The sequence below is a fragment of the Maniola hyperantus genome, chromosome 1 (genome assembly GCF_902806685.2).
Source record: "Maniola hyperantus chromosome 1, iAphHyp1.2, whole genome shotgun sequence".
Taxonomy (NCBI): Eukaryota; Metazoa; Arthropoda; class Insecta; order Lepidoptera; family Nymphalidae; genus Maniola; species Maniola hyperantus.
In genome coordinates this window covers 9,733,927-9,753,391 of record NC_048536.1, presented here as the reverse complement: position 1 = coordinate 9,753,391, position 19,465 = coordinate 9,733,927, and the positions used below count along the sequence as shown (strand labels likewise).

At 36.4% G+C, this 19,465-nt stretch overlaps 3 protein-coding genes across 5 annotated transcripts in view; 1 reads left to right on the top strand and 2 right to left on the bottom strand.

The window, feature by feature from the left end:
• Positions 1-5,255: 5,255 nt before the first annotated feature.
• LOC117986688 (transcription and mRNA export factor ENY2-like) lies at positions 5,256-6,053 on the bottom strand. Its single transcript, XM_034973565.2, has 2 exons — positions 5,893-6,053; positions 5,256-5,611 (listed from the first exon to the last, which is right to left on the bottom strand). The coding sequence occupies exons 1-2, from the start codon at positions 5,949-5,951 to the stop codon at positions 5,389-5,391; spliced, it is 282 nt and encodes a 93-aa protein (XP_034829456.1). The 5' UTR covers positions 5,952-6,053; the 3' UTR covers positions 5,256-5,388.
• Positions 6,054-8,960: 2,907 nt separating this feature from the next.
• LOC117986663 (peptidyl-prolyl cis-trans isomerase, rhodopsin-specific isozyme-like) lies at positions 8,961-17,574 on the top strand. Of its 2 annotated transcripts, none has more exons than XM_069501667.1 (6): positions 8,961-9,125; positions 9,457-9,520; positions 9,975-10,094; positions 10,337-10,419; positions 11,415-11,554; positions 12,153-17,574. In XM_069501667.1, the coding sequence occupies exons 1-6, from the start codon at positions 9,072-9,074 to the stop codon at positions 12,247-12,249; spliced, it is 558 nt and encodes a 185-aa protein (XP_069357768.1). In that variant the 5' UTR covers positions 8,961-9,071; the 3' UTR covers positions 12,250-17,574. The 2 variants fall into 2 exon arrangements, with proteins under 2 accessions (XP_069357768.1, XP_034829431.1); XM_034973540.2 differs by having other exon boundaries at positions 9,457-9,661.
• The window catches only part of LOC117986565 (thioester-containing protein 1 allele S3-like), a 24,949-nt gene continuing 18,287 nt past the window's right edge, over positions 12,804-19,465 (bottom strand). For both annotated transcript variants that reach the window (XM_034973414.2, XM_069501214.1), the window contains exons 19-26: positions 17,112-17,325; positions 16,563-16,740; positions 16,043-16,242; positions 15,615-15,752; positions 15,169-15,341; positions 14,307-14,409; positions 13,690-13,858; positions 12,804-13,006 (exon numbers count right to left, since the gene is read on the bottom strand). In XM_034973414.2, the coding sequence (XP_034829305.1) occupies positions 12,804-13,006; positions 13,690-13,858; positions 14,307-14,409; positions 15,169-15,341; positions 15,615-15,752; positions 16,043-16,242; positions 16,563-16,740; positions 17,112-17,325 (1,378 nt within the window). The remainder of the gene's footprint in view (positions 13,007-13,689; positions 13,859-14,306; positions 14,410-15,168; positions 15,342-15,614; positions 15,753-16,042; positions 16,243-16,562; positions 16,741-17,111; positions 17,326-19,465) is intronic.

Here is a 19,465-nt window from a genome sequence, read left to right as displayed (position 1 = left end):
TAGACAAGACGTTGAAACTATCCAACCAATGTACCCCAAACTGGTTTCATTAGAAAGGCAATAATGCGAATATGGTTTTGAGGTGTCTTTCTTTTTAGTTTTTTTAGCGTAGTAGCACACGCCGGGTATCCGCTAGTTATAAATACAACTCTTAAGTTATAAACATCTGGATCTATGTATATTTTAAATCTTATATTTTTTATCACATAAGTACCTAGTTTTCTGTCGATTTTAAACAGAACTGTAGGAAATACCGATTATTATATGTTAAATATTGATGGTGGAACATGAAATAGAATACACTCTTATGAATTTGTTCCCATATCAAACTGATGTTCAACTATAACTGTAGGTGTAATTATTCTATTTAAGGTGGCAAGTGATGAATTAATTTGTTGTGAAAGTGAATGTGAGTGAATATTACCTGTTTTAATAAAAATAACAATTATTTCATATTAGTTAATATACCAAGATCTGATCTAGGTTTTCTGTAAGTATATCACTCAAGTGTGGAGAGGTGATTGTTAAGTAAAGGATGTATATTTAGTTAAAAATAATATGAAGTATCAAAATTGTATGTATATTTGGGTAAATGTAATTTTGGATTTGTATAATTACTTATTATGCTCGAAGTATATTTTGTTTAGTGTTAAATTTGAAAAAAATCATGTTTATAAGGTGAAATGCACTACTGTTATGATTTATTTTAAGTAAAGATATATATTATTTACTTACCTAATAAGAAAATTATATTTTTGGTGAGGTGTTGTATTGCCATTTTATAAACTCGCTTACGTTGAAATCTTTTTAGGAACTAAATTTAAATAGAAATACATTTATTTTTACTTTAAAAGGTTAAATAATTTGAACTTATGAATTTCGTATACCTACTAAGTATACCTGTGGCTTTACAACTCATATTAGGTAATATACTATTTAAAATAGTTGTATCCTATTCATAACTGCCATATTGATTCAAAGAGAGCCAAAGGAATCAAAATTGGCGTGAATTGAGCGCGGGTTGTGAATAGCCAATAGTCGCTGAAGCTGTTGAGTTATTTATTTCCAAATTTTATCATGTGATGTTGAAAAACAGAGTTAAGTTATGGCTTGTTATTTCTGTACGTTTAGTAAGTAAATAATCGTTCTTACGAAATTTTATTTAGATAGATAAATATTAATATAATAATATATGTTACGATAAAAAGCTACCTACCGTGATAGTATTTTGCTTGAAAATACATGCTAAATCATAATCTCATAAAATAGGTCATTCGCGTTGTATCTGTTGTCAAACTTACATTTTTGGTAAACTATTTCATAATGATGATTATAGAAATGTATTCGTTTTGTTGTTTGACTGTATATCTAAATGTAGTAAGTAATAATAAAAGTTAAATATTAAAAGTTAAAACACAACACAAACAACCCAGCCCTGAAACAAGGCAGCCATTTGATCACTGTGAGTGTATAAAAATTATCCAAAAAATAGTTTGGTTTTACGAGTTTATAAGTAACTGCGTATATGATGGCCTCGGCTTTATTGCGTGGATTTTGGTTTAAAAAAATCCCGCGCTAAGCTAGCGTCTCCACGATTTAAACTATTCCGTCCTTATTTTATAAAAGCTGAAAGTGTCACTGCGTATTGTCCCCAACATGGGAGGAACGTTTGTTTGGATCATGGTGGCTTTGGGAGATAACAGGTAATAAAAGTGTAAAAAAATCTTACATTAAAGTATTAAGTCTAATTTTTTATATTTCTTCAGAGTAGTATTAGAAATCACGTCATGCATTGCCGGACACTTAATATGGTGGCAACCCCGTGCCAGACACCATTAAAGTTTAATACATTATTAACGTTTAAGGGTGTCTGGCAATGCATGACGTGATTCCTAATACTACTCCGAAGAAAATATAAAAAAATAAACTTTATTTATTTATATTGACGTAAGATTTTTTTGCACCTTTATAAACTGTTATCTCCCAAAGCCACCATGATCCAAACAAACATCCAAATAAACGTTCCTCCCAGTGTTGAGAAACTTTCAGCTTTTATAAAATAAGGAAGGTCTGGCACGCGCTGGCTCTCTCTATTATCGCTTTACAGGCCAATGCACGTCATCACGTCAAAATTGGTTAAATTGATGGCGATAGGCCATGACAGACATAATTTCGCATTTATACTATTAGTATGGATGACTTTTAAAACACTGTATTTTAATAGTTACAACGCGAACTTAGCCCTATTGATCTAAACGCTTATTATTGAATCTCTTCAAAAGTTTAAATTTATTTTAATTACATGTGAATATGATTGATTTGGATACTGTAGTCGGTATTCCTATAATATTTTCAGTGATATGTTTTGTGTAGCTAATTTTTTTCAAATTTATAAGTAAAAGTATAGTTTTACATTTTCATGTAATACAAGGTTTTTTTAAATATTTTACAGTGTGACCATTAAGGACCATTTCGCATAGTACAAAAACAAACCATTTTAACATTTTCTAGTCCACTTTAACCTGTTTTTGTTTTAACAACTGCATAATATTAATATTTTTTTATTACATCTATCTGTTAGATGTTATATGAAATGAAAGATAAATAAAATTGCCCAGTGAATATCATTTCAATACTAATTGTAACATGCTCGGTTCCTCTATGGTATATCAGCATTTGCAAGGTTCTAAACGCTTAGTAGGTAGAATTCACTGTAGGGTACAGTCTTTGCAAGAGACAGTCATGTTGTTGATGGTTGTGCATTATTTATCAAAAATTTGTCTTATTATATTGTGCAAAAAAGTTTTTACTTATTGCTATTGTTCATTTTGCCTGCGTTTCTAACAATCTATCAGTAAATTAGTTTCTTGAATTATAAACAGGGTCCTTGCAATTTGTTAAAATTTAAATTTTTCATAATACTAGCTGACCCGGCGAACTTCGTACCGCCTAACGGTCGATTCTTTATTTTTTTTAATACTTACAAATTTTTCTCTCCGTAAGAACCATCCTCGTACTTCAAGGAATATTATAAAAAAGAATTAGGGAAATCGGTTCAGCTGTTCTCGAGATTTGCGATCAGCAACACATTTAGCGATTCATTTTTTTATATAGAGATTAATAAATAAATTATACTTAATACAAAATGGTCCTAAATGGTATTTAGTGGTATTATGAGTTTACCAACTTATACCTACTTAGCTAATTGTAAATTTTAAAGTTTTTTGTGTTTGTAAATGATTTCTTGATTATTATAAAATGCTCAAATTCGATTTTTGCTGATTATATGCATAATATTATATAGATAGATAAAACAGTTTATCAAAAATATTGTTGCCAAATTTTTAGGATGAAATATTTCAACTGTTAAAATAAAATATACTTAGGTAAAAGTATGTATTGGTCTAGCTAAAAAAAATATTTTTCATTCATTTTTAAGTGCATTGGTACATATTAATTATTATATTAGGTGTGGTTAGGTTCTAATGTGATGATTCTTCTTAACTCTGTAATAATATAAGTACCTATGACTAAACCATTATTTATATAGTTCTTCATAGAAGGACTATTTAAAATTTACATTTTTTTCCCCGATTGTATTGTAAGGTACCTAGCTAATTATTTTGTTTTAATTGCCAATTTAAAATGTCAGGAACTTGTTGTAAAATAAACTATTGTTTAAAATTTGTGTTTACACACATTCATCATGATATTCATGCTACATGCTCTAAAAATTCATCTAATATTCTCAAAACTACTAATTGCTCATTAGTAATCAGCAGTATTGTGTAAATTAACAATAATAATCAATAAGTCGGTGTATAAGTAGAATCATGTTATCACTTAGTCGTAAGAAAACATTATAACTATTAGATGTAATTATATAAGAGTAAGAGAGTACTGATATTGTTATAAATACTTGATAATAATAAGATTATGTGGTCAAAGTCCATGAAACATTCCATATGTATATGTTGTACATACAAAATTAAATTAAGCATAAATACTATGTATCAAGTGTAAGTCAGGCATATATAAGAGCTTTAAGGGTGTTACTCTAGGAAAAATGATTGCTCATTAATTCAACTACCTACCTATGTATTTAATTTCTATTAAAAATGCATTTATTTATTCTCATTTTACTATAATTGGTATAATTTTTTATATTGTCTTGATAATAATAAATAAATAATAATTTGGTAGCAGTTTTGTGATTTTTCTCCCGTGATCTCTTACTGGAGATAGCATATTATATGTATAACACTTTAATTTATAATACTGCTTGATCACTATTATTGCTGTCTTATGCATTTTCGTAATAACTTCTTGCACTCCACATAGAAACTGCTGTACATAATTTTACTGTTTTTTCTTCATGTATATAGATTATATTTTTATGAAGTACCTACCAGGATGTTAAAGTAATCTACTGTTTTATATTGACTTGACAACCTATTATTCAATACTAGACAATCAATAATTTATGTATCATATCTACGTACTTTGCACAATTTTTTTAAGCAAAATTGTGGTGGTTGTTGCCAAAATATATCATGCAAGAAAATAACAATCTAAAGGGATAGGATCCCTTTCTTTCAAAATGGTTTTATTTATATAGATTCAAAAATAATATTTTAAAACAATGCTTACCAAGTACATTATTTTCGCACAGGTAATTTTACACTTACTTTAAAATTTTAAGTTTTTAAAACTATTTCTTTATAATCAAGCCTAAGCCGCTGAATGCATAGACAGAATTGTAAATGCTTACAGCAGCTTTAACTATCCATCTGCAACTGTTCCGAAGCATTTGCAGTCCTATCTGCTCTATATAATGCCTAATAATTTATATGGTGAGTTTCTACTGTCTACAAATTCTGTCCATTGCAGAGTACAACACTGACATACACAGTAGTGTATTAATGTTCATCTTTAAAATACTGGAATATTAAACTAGCGTTTGTGCTTTAGCAAAAATTGTTTTTCATCTAAATTGTCTTTATATAGTTTTGGACTGTAGTTTAAATTATTTGAACCTATTTCCCTCCAACCTAATACTACCCTCTGATTTATATGTAATAAAGTAATAATTCTTTTAGATATTAAATATAGTAAGTATGTATATTCTATATTATCTAAAATAGTCTTGACAGTCACATATATAGGATCTAAAGGCAGTATTACCTATGTGTATGTAAGCAATATATGTATTTTTAGTTAACAGAACTGTAAATGTTTATAAATAAAATATACTGTTGGTTTTAATCAAATAATTTTATTTTATCCTTTAAAGAACTAAATAAAATGTATAACTTAGTGATTAAAATTAAACCAAAAAATATGAAATTATTTATCTTTAGGATTTGTAAACGAATACAAGCAATAAATTTACAGGTTTTTTTGGGTTAAAAGATGAGTTTTAATCTTCTGGAGCAATTCTTTTTTAACAGGGTCTGGGACTAAAGCCCTAGCTCGGGGAGTTACTCGTGCCACCAGCATATCAAGAGTTATGGTGTTCGCATCATGCTCCTTTACAATTTCACGACACACCATTCTGATTTGGTCCCTCCACCCACATTCAATTAACCTCCGTCTTAAAAGTTCTTTAAATCTGTAAGGTCAATATTTATGTATCTTAGTTACCTTTTAAATAACTAATTGGTACCACAATATATAATTGTAGTCCCTAATGCATAGGTACAGGAAATAGCAATTAGCAACTTTTAAGAAAAGTGCACCTATTACTTACCTAGCTAATTATATGATTTAGTTTGTTCATAACATGAATTATTAGGGATATTTACTAAAATAATACGCCTATTTATGCACAAGTCGATCACATTTAAGCAAACAATTAGTTACAACCTACATAATTTACAGAAAGTCCATTACCTTTCGCGATCTCCACTGAGAATCAAACGTTGATGAGCAATGGTATTGTTTACAGTCATGATTTTACTTTATTTATCTTATTAATTAGAAAATTGAGAAATTGGAAAACAACAAATAATTTGTTGTTGCCTTGGAACAATAATTTGTTTTGACATTGACATTTGACGGTCACAGAATATTGACCGTCATCATCATCAAATCATCAATCAGTCTCTAGCATAGAGTAAAGAAGAATTTGCGCTAATGCATGATAGAGTAATAAAGGTAGATTGAAGTACTGTGTCACCACGTATAAGATAGCGATAGCACGGCGACGTAACGATGAATAACACGACAATTATTACCATTGTTTAGTAACTAGTCAATAATTGTATTAACTGATCAACAATATTTGTATTAAAACGTTTTTTAAGTGAAAACAATTAGTTAAATAACTAATGAGAAATACAATGACGCCACGAATTCTCAAAGTTTGTTTTGCAACTAAAGTTGCATTCCTTGGATGTATTCTTGAAAAAAACCAGTTACACGATAAGGGACAAAAAATAGGTTAGCTGCGTCTCTGTTTATTACATTAGTAACTTTATCTGTGCTCTCTTTTTAGTGTGAATGAGAAAGCAAACGTTCCTGTATCTACCTTTATTACTCTATCTACGAATGCACGACCACTTATTTTTCAAGAGGGTCAAAAGGTAAAATAAAACCAGGTAAAGGTAAAAAAAATTGATTTTATTTTATTTATTATTATTATAGCGGCAAGAGAAAAATACACATTCTATGAAAATTTCATGATCCTCCGTCCGTCTGTCCGGCCGTCCGTTTGTCTGTCAGTGTACTGTATCTGATGAACTGTACCTGATAGGTAGAGACTTGAAATTTTCACATGGATGGCGCCTTGAGAAATGTATGATGGGGAGATGGGGAGATATGGGGTAGATGAGGAGAGAGATGGGAAGGCAGGGGAGGTCCGGGGAAAGGTCGGGGAAGATGGAGAAGCCGAGTATGGGGAGGTGGGTAGAGATGGGCGAAGGTGGGAGGTGGAGGGAGGTCGGGGAGTTTTTACCGGTTACCTATTATTATTTGTGCTTTACTTTTAGTAAATGTAATAAAAAACACCGTATTAGCCAAAATCTAATATAAATATTCATGTGCCCGTAAAAAATTTAAAGGAGAATGGGCACTTTTGTATGAGTTGCGTCCCCAGAGTGTATCAAGTTGTGATATATGTCATTTCAAAGGTCATGATAATAGCTTCATTTTATTGTATGACACCAACAATATGTTGCGTGCAGGGAAAGAATTAGGAAGCATTTAATTTCATTAATCCAATGAAAGTCTGAATAAAATAAAAATATAAAAATTCATTTAAACTCTTACAAGTGCTTTTGAATCGTCATATGCATCTACCACTGGCTCGGAATGCCTTTCCCACCGAGAAGAATCAGCAAGAAACTCGGCGGTTGCTCTTTTAAAGATTTGATATACAATATTATGCCATAATTATCGATATAAAAATTAATTGCAGTCCCGCTAAAACAGTGTTATACGTTTTTACATTTATTACGTTTTTTTTCAACGTATACGTAACGTATACGCGCATATATATATGTATTATACGTAGGTATTTCACAAATAAAAGTGCAAAGTGATATGTGCTTTGACATTGTAAAATATAAAATGAACTTACTTGTTGTATACGTAAATGATCCATACAAATTCTGCAAATCCAGGCCTTGCCTCTAAATCTTGTCTACTGAGCCGGTGGCATTCTCGCTGTCAAGCCAGGGAACGGCCACATCTAACACAATGTCGATGATAACAATGATTCACGAGTTCTGCCATCTTAACAACGTATCCAATCCTCCTGCAATCAGTACCCTTATTGTAAATGCGAAAGTGTGTTTGTTTGTTGGTTTGTCCTTCAATTGCGTCGCAACGGTGCAACGGATTGACGTGATTTTGATTGCATGGGTATAGATAAAGACCTGGAGAGTGACATAGGCTACTTTTTATCCCGGAAAATCAAAGAGTTTCCACGGGATTTTTAAAAAACCTAATTTCACGCGGACGAAGTCGCGGGAATCAGCTAGTTGGTCCATAAAAACTAGCCACAATCAAAGTATAAGTAGAAACTCAAGTCCTTTAAACGTGCAGAGGTCAAAAATACAAAAAAAAAGTATGGATCCAAAAGAGCAAAATGTGTGTGCGTATGCGCGCTGCGTTAGTAACCGACTACAGGGACAAGTCACAACACGCCGCCGACGCCGTCCCCCACCAGCCCGCCCCGGCACCGTACAAATAGGTACGCACCGCACGGTAAGCTAGCACCCAAATATAAGCCAAACTAAAAGTAATAATTTCTTTGTTAGAAAAAACGTAATAAATGTAAAAACGTATAAAACTGTTTTAGCGGGACTGCAATTACTTTTTTTATATAATTATGGCATAATATTGTACATATATCAAATCTTTAAAAGAGCAACCGCCGAGTTTCTTGCTGATTCTTCTCGGTGGGAAAGGCATTCCGAGCCAGTGGTAAATGCATATGACGATTCAAAAGTACTTGCAAGAGTTTAATTGAATAAAAGATATTTTTATTTTATTCAGACTTTTACTGGATTAATGAAATTAAATGCTTCCTAATTCTTTCCCTGCACGCAACTCATTGTTGGTGTCATACAATAAAATGAAGCTATTATCATGACCTTTGAAATGACATATATCACAACTTGATACACCACTGGGGACGAAACCGCCCATTCTCCTTTAAAAAAAAAAACATATTTAATGTGGCGCTCCTTTTCCGGGCAGAACAACGTCTGATTGGTCAGCTAGTAGGTACATTATAGGTAACTATTTATACAAATCCCAAGTGATATAATAGGTGAATAAGACAACAGATGTCGCAGATGTGTAGGTGGCTATAGGCAAACAAAGTCACGGAAAAAACAGTTATAAAATAAAAAGAGCCACAAAATAGACCACCTTGACTTATTAATTTGTAACGCACTTATATGTATTCCATTAGGTAGGTACAATATTTTATCCAATTAACATTCACTCTTACCAATGATGTTGTAGGCATACTTTTCTAAGCGGTTAGTCTGGGTAGTTGATCACTTAGGTACCTTTTATTGTATTTTTTATAAATAATTACTTACTTAAAACAATTCACCATTATGAATTTTCTTCTGTTCTTGCCAATTTTTTCTCACTATATTACAAATATTTCAGTAAGTGATTTAAATGTAAATTTTTAACGTCATGGTGTTACCGTGTTGTGCATGTGTAAAGAAGTTTAAAGATCCTCCACTAGGTGCAGGACAAACCACATAAACGAGTCGCAGGGAGTCGTGCGGACACAGGCGACGCAAGACCGTGGCGGTGGAAGTCCCTACAAGAGACGTGTCCACTGCAGTGGATGTCTCTTGGTTGTCGATGATGATAAATACTTGTGCAATAGTGATTTATTTTTAACCAATTTTCAGAATGGAAGAGGTTTTCAATACAGCGCGGCGCGCAGCGGCGAGTTTTTTTTTTTAAATTTCTGTTTCATTGTTTCAGGCGCGTCAATTAAGAATCACTGACCAAGTTTACTTGGATGTTCATCATCAAGACAAGCCCTTAGGTCGTATTGTTATTGGTCTTTTCGGAGATTTAGCCCCAAAAGCGGTTAAAAATTTCAAAGTTTTAGCCACAAAAGGAATTAAGGGAAAATCGTATAAAGGGACAAGGTTTAATCGCATAATCAAACGTTTTATGATACAAGGTAGTGGAACGTAACAGTAGGATCACTTCGAATAGGTACCTACTCGTACAATCGATATGCGTCATAATCGAAGATCGATAAAGCCTTGGACATCACAAAGCGCGGCGCTGCGCGACTGCAGATGCATGGGCCATGGCTCATACGCGCGCTCCGCAGCAGGATAATGCCTATTGTATCTATGAATTTTGATACAGCAATGTACTAATTACAACAATGTAATTTATTTATTTAGTGACGAGAGCTGTAAGGTTTTGTAACCATTTCATACAAGGCGCTTATGAAATGTTGTTTATGAACGGTGCTAAATTTCCAGGTGGCGACGTCGTCTCAGATGATGGTACCGGTTCAATTAGTATATATGGGCCTACTTTTCCTGACGAGAATTTAGACACACAGCACAGTAGTGCGGGTTTTGTGTCTATGGCTAATAAAGGTACCTACATTTAAAAACATTGGTGCAAATCGATTACAATTTTAAAACTAAATTGAGTAGTACAATTGCTTTGCTATCACTTTCAAAATGTACCTAACTACCTTGTTTTTGGAAAAAGATAGCATTACTTTTAGACCTGTCTATTTAGTTTCGTTTAGAGATAGTAAGTAGGTACTTATGCATCCAAACCAGTACAGATATGGCGACAGGACAGAACGTAAATAATTAGTAGTTAATTTCAGGAAAGAATACGAATGGCTGTCAATTTATTATAACAACAAAGGGAACTCCATGGTTAGATGGTATACACACCGTTATTGGTAAGGTAGGTACTAATCTAAGACATGGTTTAGGCATACAGATATAGAGAATGGTGAATAAATACTTACATTGCGCGGATATTGTCTTTTCCATTGACCTGTACCAGTAGGTACTACTTATCTAATGACCACACTGCCACATAAGTCAAACATCAATCCAGTCCTAAATTGTTAAATAATAATAATAAGTACTTACTTTATGCGGTCATATTCCTTATCATAATAATATTATTATCTGAATCCCAAATTACCTGAACACGGTAGTGTTCAGAAGTGATAATGGTGCACTGTAGAAAAACATTTTTGTTTTGGGACGAGGAGATCGTTGTGTGCCTACTCAATATACTTAAATAAAATTTAGCTTTCAATACGTACCTACCTACCTATTTTTAATATTTCCAAGATGACCTTTTATGGAAAGTCGTTTAGCGGTAAGTAGATACTAGATAGTTTTCCCTGTGGAAAGGTCATACTCTGTTTTTTAATTTTGGTCCTATGTCCCTCTTAGTGGGGCAGAGGTTGTTTACAAACCTTACACCTTCCTGAGCGCACTTGGACCTTTCCTACCCATTACTTCGATCCACATCATCTCTATCCTCGCGTTGGAAAGTTAAGAAAGCAATCTCACACCAAATCCAAGTTTTCGTTAACCGATGCCTTCGGCGCATTCTATGTACCCTGAGGAGACGCACAACAGACGGAAACGTTTAAGTGCGGAAACCAGCCCAGAATGAAAAAATGAAGTACCCTGAGGAGATCAGTAACATCGATCTTTTACTACGCTGCAAAGAATCGCCAATAGATGAGCAGATCAAACAGGCAAATGGGGATGGATTGGCCACACTCGATGCAGGGGATCCATTAGTATTCGGACACAAACTCTCGAGAGTCTCGACTGGTAAACTCGACTCAGGGCAGCAGAAAGCGTTACCCAAGGTGGCGCACGATGCTGGTGCAGGTCGCGATAGGGCAAAATGCATTATGTATTTTCATTTTTCAGGTGGTCGATGGTCAAAAATTCGTTCATATGGTGGAGCAAATACCTACTGATGCGGAGGATCGGCCAAAGGAAAACGTTTTCATCTTCGACAGTGGCGTGCTTCCGACTGAGCCCTTTTATATTTCTGACAACCCTAACGAGTAAGTATCTACCGTTTTAATATTTAAACTACTTACCTATTACAATAGAAATAAATAGGCATGCGGCTTTGTTGCCAAAAACTTTCTAAGAAAACTCAACACGACTTTAAATTAATAGGTACCTATTCAAGTATCACTGGTGACGGTTAGAAGAAAAAAAATCGGCTCTCGCTTTTCGTGCTTGGGAGGTACCCTGATATTTTCCATTTAAATATTACGCATATTATATACTTACCTACTTTTTAGCTCTTATACTTAATTTATTTTTAAAATGGCTGTGGCCATGAGTGGACGAAACTTTAAGTTTCTTGTTTTATTTACTACGGAACCCAAAAACTCCAAGCCCGAACGAAACGAAAAGGTAGAAAACATTCCAATAAAAATCAATATTGAGATTCCTCGTTTCACTTTTTTTTTCATCAAAATCGCCGACACTTTGTAGGTCTTCTTAGGTACCTACCGTACCTACTTATTGCTTGCAAAAAAAATTGTAAGTACTTCACTGATCGCAATACCCACTCCAAAAGCACTGCATAGATGTTAATGTTAGGTACCGCCAGGCAAAAGCAAAGATTACAATTTTTTCGTATTTTTTCAGTTTATGGGGCTGGATAAAAGCTTCCGCTGTACCATTAACCTTCTCTTTCACGATTTTGGGATTCTTTCAATGGATGATTAGTAAAATGGATATTTAAAAAACAATGTTGATTATTTCGGTATATATTTATTTATGTATTTCATTGTTTTAATGATATTTTGATGAATGTTTTACTGACTAATAATGAACACTAAGTAGGTATATCAAAGTTTTGTGAAGTGTTTCTTTGGACAATTTACTCGTTGACGAGAAAAACACTAAATTTATATATTTAATAAAGTAACTATTTTCTTTTAATTATACAAAGGTTGAGTTTATTATAATAATTAATATTACCTATTTAAATGAATTCTTATTTGTACATGTAGATTAATTGTTCACAGTTACTTTTATTCGAAATTACTTATTACAACAAAAATTATAATTTATTAATTAAATTAAAACAACATCAGTTACAAAGTAGACGTTTTCCTAAGTTCTAATATGACGCGTAAAATTTAACTCCTCATGCGCAATTTTGTGTTAGTCAAAAGTACGATTTTAGTCCTTATTTTTAAAAGTGATCCGTACTTTTGACATAACAGTTGACCCATAGACTTAATAAAATGGCGCGTGAGGAGTCATTTTGTACGGACTATACATTTATTATTGTTATCGTAACAACAGTAAGATGGCCATGGTGACGGTGAACGCATACGCAAATTCGGAAATGTTCGCTGCGTTGGGGGAAGGCGTGGTCGTGGGATTCACTTGCCTCTCGGTTGAGCCACATGCGCTTGCACAGGATTCCCACTCACGACACACGTCGCAAGTCGTGCTTTGTAGCACTTGGTAAAACACGCGGGCGCGGTGACCTAAATAGTAATACATTTTTACTGAGGCTGACGTCTATAGAGCTTACTTGGACTTTGCTCAGATACATGGCTCAGACTTAAGGTTCAGTTAAAAAGGGACAGATTTATGGCAATCTATAACGCTGTCTCATTTAAAGTCGAAGCAAAGCAAAAGTGCGCTCTACAGATCTCAACCTAAGAATTTTAGCTACTAAGAGTGATAGCCAATTTAAAAATAAATTGCTAATGTTGTGGAAAGGAGAGTACATGATAGAAAAGTGTGAATTCAAGAAAACAAAGGGCAGCGTTTGCGGACGAGTGGGACATTTGAGATGGTTTCGTAGGAATTTGAGTAGTTATACCACAGGTGGTTTTCAGTTCGATTGTAACACCGTAACTGTCACTTTGCGTCAGTCAATCACGGCAGCGACCAGAGTAGCATGAATCAATTGCAATACTCTATCCGCGGAATGAAGTTAGTATAGTCCTCTCTCTGTTAGATAATCCCATACAAGTGATAGAGAGCGCTATACTAAGCTTCATTCCGAGGATACTGTATAGCCTGTTGTGATTTACGCTAATTTAATTGGATGAAATTAGGTGTTACAGAGTACAGACGCGAGGTTATAGCCTCTATTTTTGAATGACAATAATTGTTATCTTCTATGTTTATGTATTTTGCTGGTAAATGGTAATATACTTACTAGAGTCGTAAAGGTCGGTGAGCGTGACCCAAGCGGGGCGCTGTCGGGCCACGGGCAAGGCGCGCGGCGCGGCGAGCGTCGCGCACCGCTCGCCGACGCTGGCACGCAGCCACGCCACCACTCGCGCGCCGCCTGCCATCACTCTAGCGCCCACCACGTGTCGCGCCGCCTGATCATGTATTATCAGATTAATCCCCCGTTCCCACTTGTCGTTTGTCGTTTGTCGCTTGATATGCCAGTGGCAGTACATTTTGACACAAATTCTGTTTCCAACAAGTGTGAATCAAAGAACTTCCATGTACTACTACGTAGTACCTACATAGCTTCATATAAAATGTTCTGCCACTGGAACATCCGATTTAAATCCGGGCCCGAAAAACGACAAAAGGAATTTAAATTACTATTATTGTACGCCGCAGGCTATTTTCATACCGGAACATCGTGGGAAAATTAAAATCGGTTAAGATATGAGTCGTAAAAACTATTCAGACAGACAGATACACTTTTGCATTAGTAATATTAGCATAATTATCTTATCAGCAATAATTAATACTAGTTAGGTCTACTTTACACAAGAAATAATACTGGAATATTTAGTGAATTTGAAAAGCACTTACCGTCAACTCAGTAATAGCGTTCAAGTCTGCTAAATAACCCGATGGCAGTTGAACTGTGAGAAGTGTTAATCCACTCTCCGTTTCATTGGCAATGGGAACAAACCTAGAAGAAAAACAATCATTTACCATCAGCCTGGTGGAACAGTGAATTACTTAACCTAATGGTAGTACCTAACTATCTATTTTGATTTTTGGCTGTCAATTACCATCCATTCGTTCTTTGGAGGTGTCAGGCTAAAATCATCTAATCCACTATCAGATCTTACTTATTAGTAAAAAAATCAAGTAGTTTGTTCTTAATTGATTACAGAAGTGAATTTCTCAGTGTAAAGTTTAAAATAATAGGCGTATTTAACACCGGGAATATGCTAGGTATGCCTTATGCCTAGCTGACCCGAATTTCTAAAAATCCTGAAACACATTAAGTATGCCTAAGTAGTTAGGTTCTTCTTGATTTTTGCCCAAAAGCCCAGATACCCTTTTTTCTTGGATACCTATAGCTTGAAAAATGACGGATTTTCATGTAAATTTTTATCCTCCATTTAAACCCTTTGGGGGTAGAATTTCTAAACATCCGGAAACACGTATTTCTTAATTTTTTTACCAGAAGCGAAAATATAATGCAAATATACAAATTTTCACGGATATAACTTGAAAAATGACGGACTTCCATACAAACTTTCATCCCCTATTTAACACCCCCAGTAGTAGAATTTCCAAAAATCCTTTCTGCGAGTGCGCGCCTTTGTCATAAAAAGAACCTACTGTCAAAAGTCCTAGTTTCTAAACCCAGCTGTTTAGACTGTGCCTTAAAAGATCAGACAGTCAGTTCGGACGAGTCTTTTTATAAGTATAGGCTCACCCGATGCATATGGAGAGCTGAAGCCGTTCCCTGGTGGAGACCTGGTCCACCCTCGGGTCTAGAGTGTACCGCGGCCACGCGCCCGTCACGTTAGTGCTGCCCTTTGCCGCCAGCCCCACCATCGCCACGCCCCTACCCTCGGTCACTGCACTTGCATTAAGAGCGTTGCGGACCTAAAAAAGCTGTATGGTTTAGAACATATTTGTGTAAAAAAGTTGATCATTAAGTCCAATTTCATCGAGAAAAGCATTTTATTGTTATGACGATGACATAACGATGTTGAAAGCGCAAGGTATCTGCTGCGCCACGTCGCGCAGCGTCGTCGTTCAAATGCGCTATGCTACATAAAAACTCATAATATAAACTATATTTGACGTACCGCGTTGCGTAGCACAGGGCAGCGGTGTGTTTGGAACTTTATCAGTTAAATTGATACCAATACTTACCAATTGCGTTTGTATTATAAGGGCATTGTCGTTGTCAATATTAAACTGGCGTGGTTCTTCGAAGCTCGCTACAGTTACTGACACTCTTAGCTTATTCGTCGTCTTCATCGTTTCCGCAAATTGCGCCAGTGCATCCAACTGTACAAAAAATAAAACTTTTAAAACCCCCTCCTATGCAATTAATAAAAGGTAATCTGAATGTCTAGAAATTTTACGCTATCTGAGGTAATAGAGCCGAGTAACGTCATAACTAATATGGAAAATCTAGTAATGGTTAATGTGCATTCCCTTATTTATTAGCTGAGAATAGTTCGACAATACAATTGCTCGAGAAGATGAAAGGACTTGAGAGGAGCATGAATTTATGTAGGTAGCTATTTTAAAGAAAAATCACTTGATCATATTGTGTAAACTAACTTAGTACTTACCACATCAGGGTCTTGATCTTTTGGACCAAGTGCTTGCAGCAGGTATCGTGCGGCAGGAACAGCTTCTTCCAAAAGGCTGGACGCCAACATAGCTCGGAGAGCCCACGCGGTAGTGGAAGCCTCTAGACTATTTCCTTTCAACCACGGATTTCTCCATTCTGCACTAGGAACTTTCCGAGACCAGTACAATGTGGAAGCGTCTGAGAATTTCAAAATTTGCTTTTGAAACAAAAAAATTAAGCCATTGTTTGCTTTAGTATGTAATACTTATGATTATGATTGCGTAAGTATAAGTAAACTTTGAAGAAAACAGACATGAGAGAAGAGAAAACATTAATTTTGTTGACGATAAAATAATTTTTAGATAGGTATTCAGATTAATGTTATCATTTAGATGGCGGATAAGCACTGTAAGGGTGATATTTTGTGGTGCAAAAATCAAAAATTACGGATCTTGATAAAATTCAGTAGGTATAACCTGTAAGCATAAATTTAAGTTCAGTACCAATGGTTAACATACCTGAAGTGTTAGCATATTTATCCATGATTTGCAAAGCTTGCGTGGCCTGCGGATGTCGGGCGGCAGCCAGGGCACTGCTCGTCACTGCCAGCGAATACGCGTCCAGTTCAGGAGACAGATTCTTCGCAAGGAAGTCAAGGGCCTTGTTCATCGCGTTCTTGTAAAGAACTTCATTGCTCTATAAAATAAAACATCGTTAAACAAATCGATCGATCGAGATTACTATACTTATGTCAGTTCTGGTGGTCTGGTGGTGGATTTTTGTGATTTCAAGGAAGTATGTTTATTTATAAGTAATTAGATATACATTTAAAAATGTACACTATAAATAGTATAATTTTTAAGCATTTCCATATTAGATTTGATATCAGAAGCGAGTAAAACTAATGATTTAATTAATTTTAATGTGATCAATGCACATTTCCCGTTACATGAGTATTGATGTAATGTGGAAACGCTTAACAGTTACGGTTGATTGAGTGGTATAATATTAGAGCGCCCAATCACCTACTGTGTAATGCCATACAATACACGTCTGTTGCTTGTTACCTTGGTCTCCTGCAAGGCCAATAAAGCGTAGGCAGTGAGTGGAACAACAGTTTGTGCTCGAGGGTCGTTCTTCTGCGTTGATGGCGGCGGTTGCCAGCTACCGTCGGGTTTTTGCGCGTTGACCAACCATCTCGCGGCAGCCATGGTGGCTTCGGGAGACACTTCCACATACCGAGACGAGCGGCTTAACCAGCGCGCCGCTATAGACGTCATCCTGGAAAATTTCAAAGTCAGACTTAAAATTTTACCTGTGTAACAAACCATCCGTCCGCGCGCCCGCCGGCGCCGACCGGTATGGTTAAGGAGTGCGGTAGCTACCTGCAGCCCACTCTGACAACCAGTTGAGGTTACGAACGCGATAGCCACGCAGTCCGTTCTTCCACCTCCAGCTTAGGATCCGATTTTGTTGTGTACGTTTATTTGTTAACTATTATGTAAGGGAAGAATATAGATTTACTTTTCATCCTCGAGTTTTACTTCTACCGCCTCTTATAATTGGCGCCCAACGTGGGGCCCAACGAAAACATCACAAAGAAGAAAGTCACTTGAATATGGATGCAAATATGCTGTAGGAGCAGCTTTAATGCAGGGGGAGGTTGCAAATGATCATCCTTTCAAATATGCAAGTCGACTACTTACGTCAGCCAAATTCGCACTTTGACAAGACAACCCGTATGAAGTTGTGATTACGCCTGACCCTGGAAAACCTATTGGAAGATATCACAAATCAGCAATAGTTAGTTACGAGAGACGAGATGAAGAAACACCTACGCCAGTTGTACCCATTCGACGACGAGGACGTCCAAGGAAGACTCAAGATGTTCCTGGTACTCTTACGGGACGTTAACGAGCACCAGAGGGGGAGACTAACAAACCATCCGTCCGCGCGCCCGCCGAATGCTTTCCCACTCGCACACTACTAACTGCACTGTTCTACAAACACGTCATCGAGTAGCCGCCTACGCAAGAAGCGGGGATCCGCGAGTATAAAAGAGCGCGCCCGCCAGTCCGAAGATCATTCCGAGCTTAGCGGCCGGTCTTAGAGCGATAGCCACGCAGTCCTCTAAGACCGGTATGGTTAAAGAGTGCGGTAGCTACCTGCAGCCCACTCTGACAACCAGTTGAGGTTACGAACGCGATACCCACGCAGTCCGTTCTTCCACCTCCAGCTCAGGATCCGATTTTGTCGTGTACGTTTATTTGTTAACTATTATGTAAGGGAAGAATATAGATTTACTACTCATCCTCGAGTTTTACTTCTACCGCCCCTTATAATTGGCGCCCAACGTGGGGCCCAACGAAAACACCACAAAGAAGAAAGTCACTTGAATATGGATGCAAATATGCTGTAGGAGCAGCTTTAATGCAGGGGGAGGATGCAAATGATCATCCTCCTGAATATGCAAGTCGATCATTTACGTCAGCAAAATTTCCACTTCGCCAAGACCATGACCATGGACCAAGGACCCACGTTGGGCGCCAAATGTAAGGGGTGGTAGCAGTGAAACTCGAGGGTTAACTTCAAAATATGTATTCTCCACTTATACAGTAATACACAATACACGTAACAACATAAACTTGGTGAGTAATGACCTAAGAATATGAACTTGGTGAAACAATAACCTAATCTGGAGGCGGAAGAACGGACTGCTGGCGCTATCGCGTTCGTGGCCTCGACTGGGTGTCGGAGTGGGCTGCAGGTAGCTACCGCACTCCTTAACCCTACCAGTCTTAGAGGACTGCGTGGCTATCGCTCTAAGACCGGCCGCTAGGCTAAGAATGATTTTTCAGACTGGCGGGCGCGCTCTTTTATACTCGTGGATCCCTGCTTCTTGCGTAGGCGGCTACTCGATGACGTGTTTGTAGAACAGTGCAGTTAGTAGTGTGCGAGTGGGAAAGCATTCGGCGGGCGCGCGGACGGATGGTTTGTTACACCTGTTTTAATCGTCGAAGCTGAAATGGCAATGGGCAGGGCACATAGTTCGTAAAACCGATAGACGTTGGGATCCCAAGATGCTGGAATGGCGACCTCGCACCGGAAGACGTAGTGTTGGAAGACCCCCCCACTAGGTGGACGGACGACATCAGACGAGTCGCAGGGAGCCGCTGGATTCAGGCGGCGGAAGACCGTGGCGTGTTTAAATCCCTACAAGAGACCTATGTTGTTGATGATGATGATGATGATGATGAATCATCGTCTTAAGATTCCAAATTTCTACTAACCGGGTCAAATTAAAATTCTGACTTATTAAAACTTCACAACCCAACGAATCATGAGATAATATTATATGGTAAAAAAGTTACCATATTCGAGACACGAAGGAAAATTAACTATTAGAGATTTCCTAACATAT

Bases quoted from the DNA above. Each gene is read 5' to 3' on its own strand.
- LOC117986663 (XM_034973540.2), top strand. From the start codon at position 9,072: ATGAATTTTCTTCTGTTCTTGCCAATTTTTTCTCACTATATTACAAAT. The intron at 10,095-10,336 runs GTACCTACATTT...AGTTAATTTCAG, and splicing joins TGTGTCTATGGCTAATAAAG to GAAAGAATACGAATGGCTGT. The intron at 10,420-11,414 runs GTAGGTACTAAT...TTCATTTTTCAG, and splicing joins TACACACCGTTATTGGTAAG to GTGGTCGATGGTCAAAAATT.
- LOC117986688 (XM_034973565.2), bottom strand. From the start codon at position 5,951: ATGACTGTAAACAATACCATTGCTCATCAACGTTTGATTCTCAGTGGA. The intron at 5,612-5,892 runs GTAATGGACTTT...TTGACCTTACAG, and splicing joins CTCAGTGGAGATCGCGAAAG to ATTTAAAGAACTTTTAAGAC.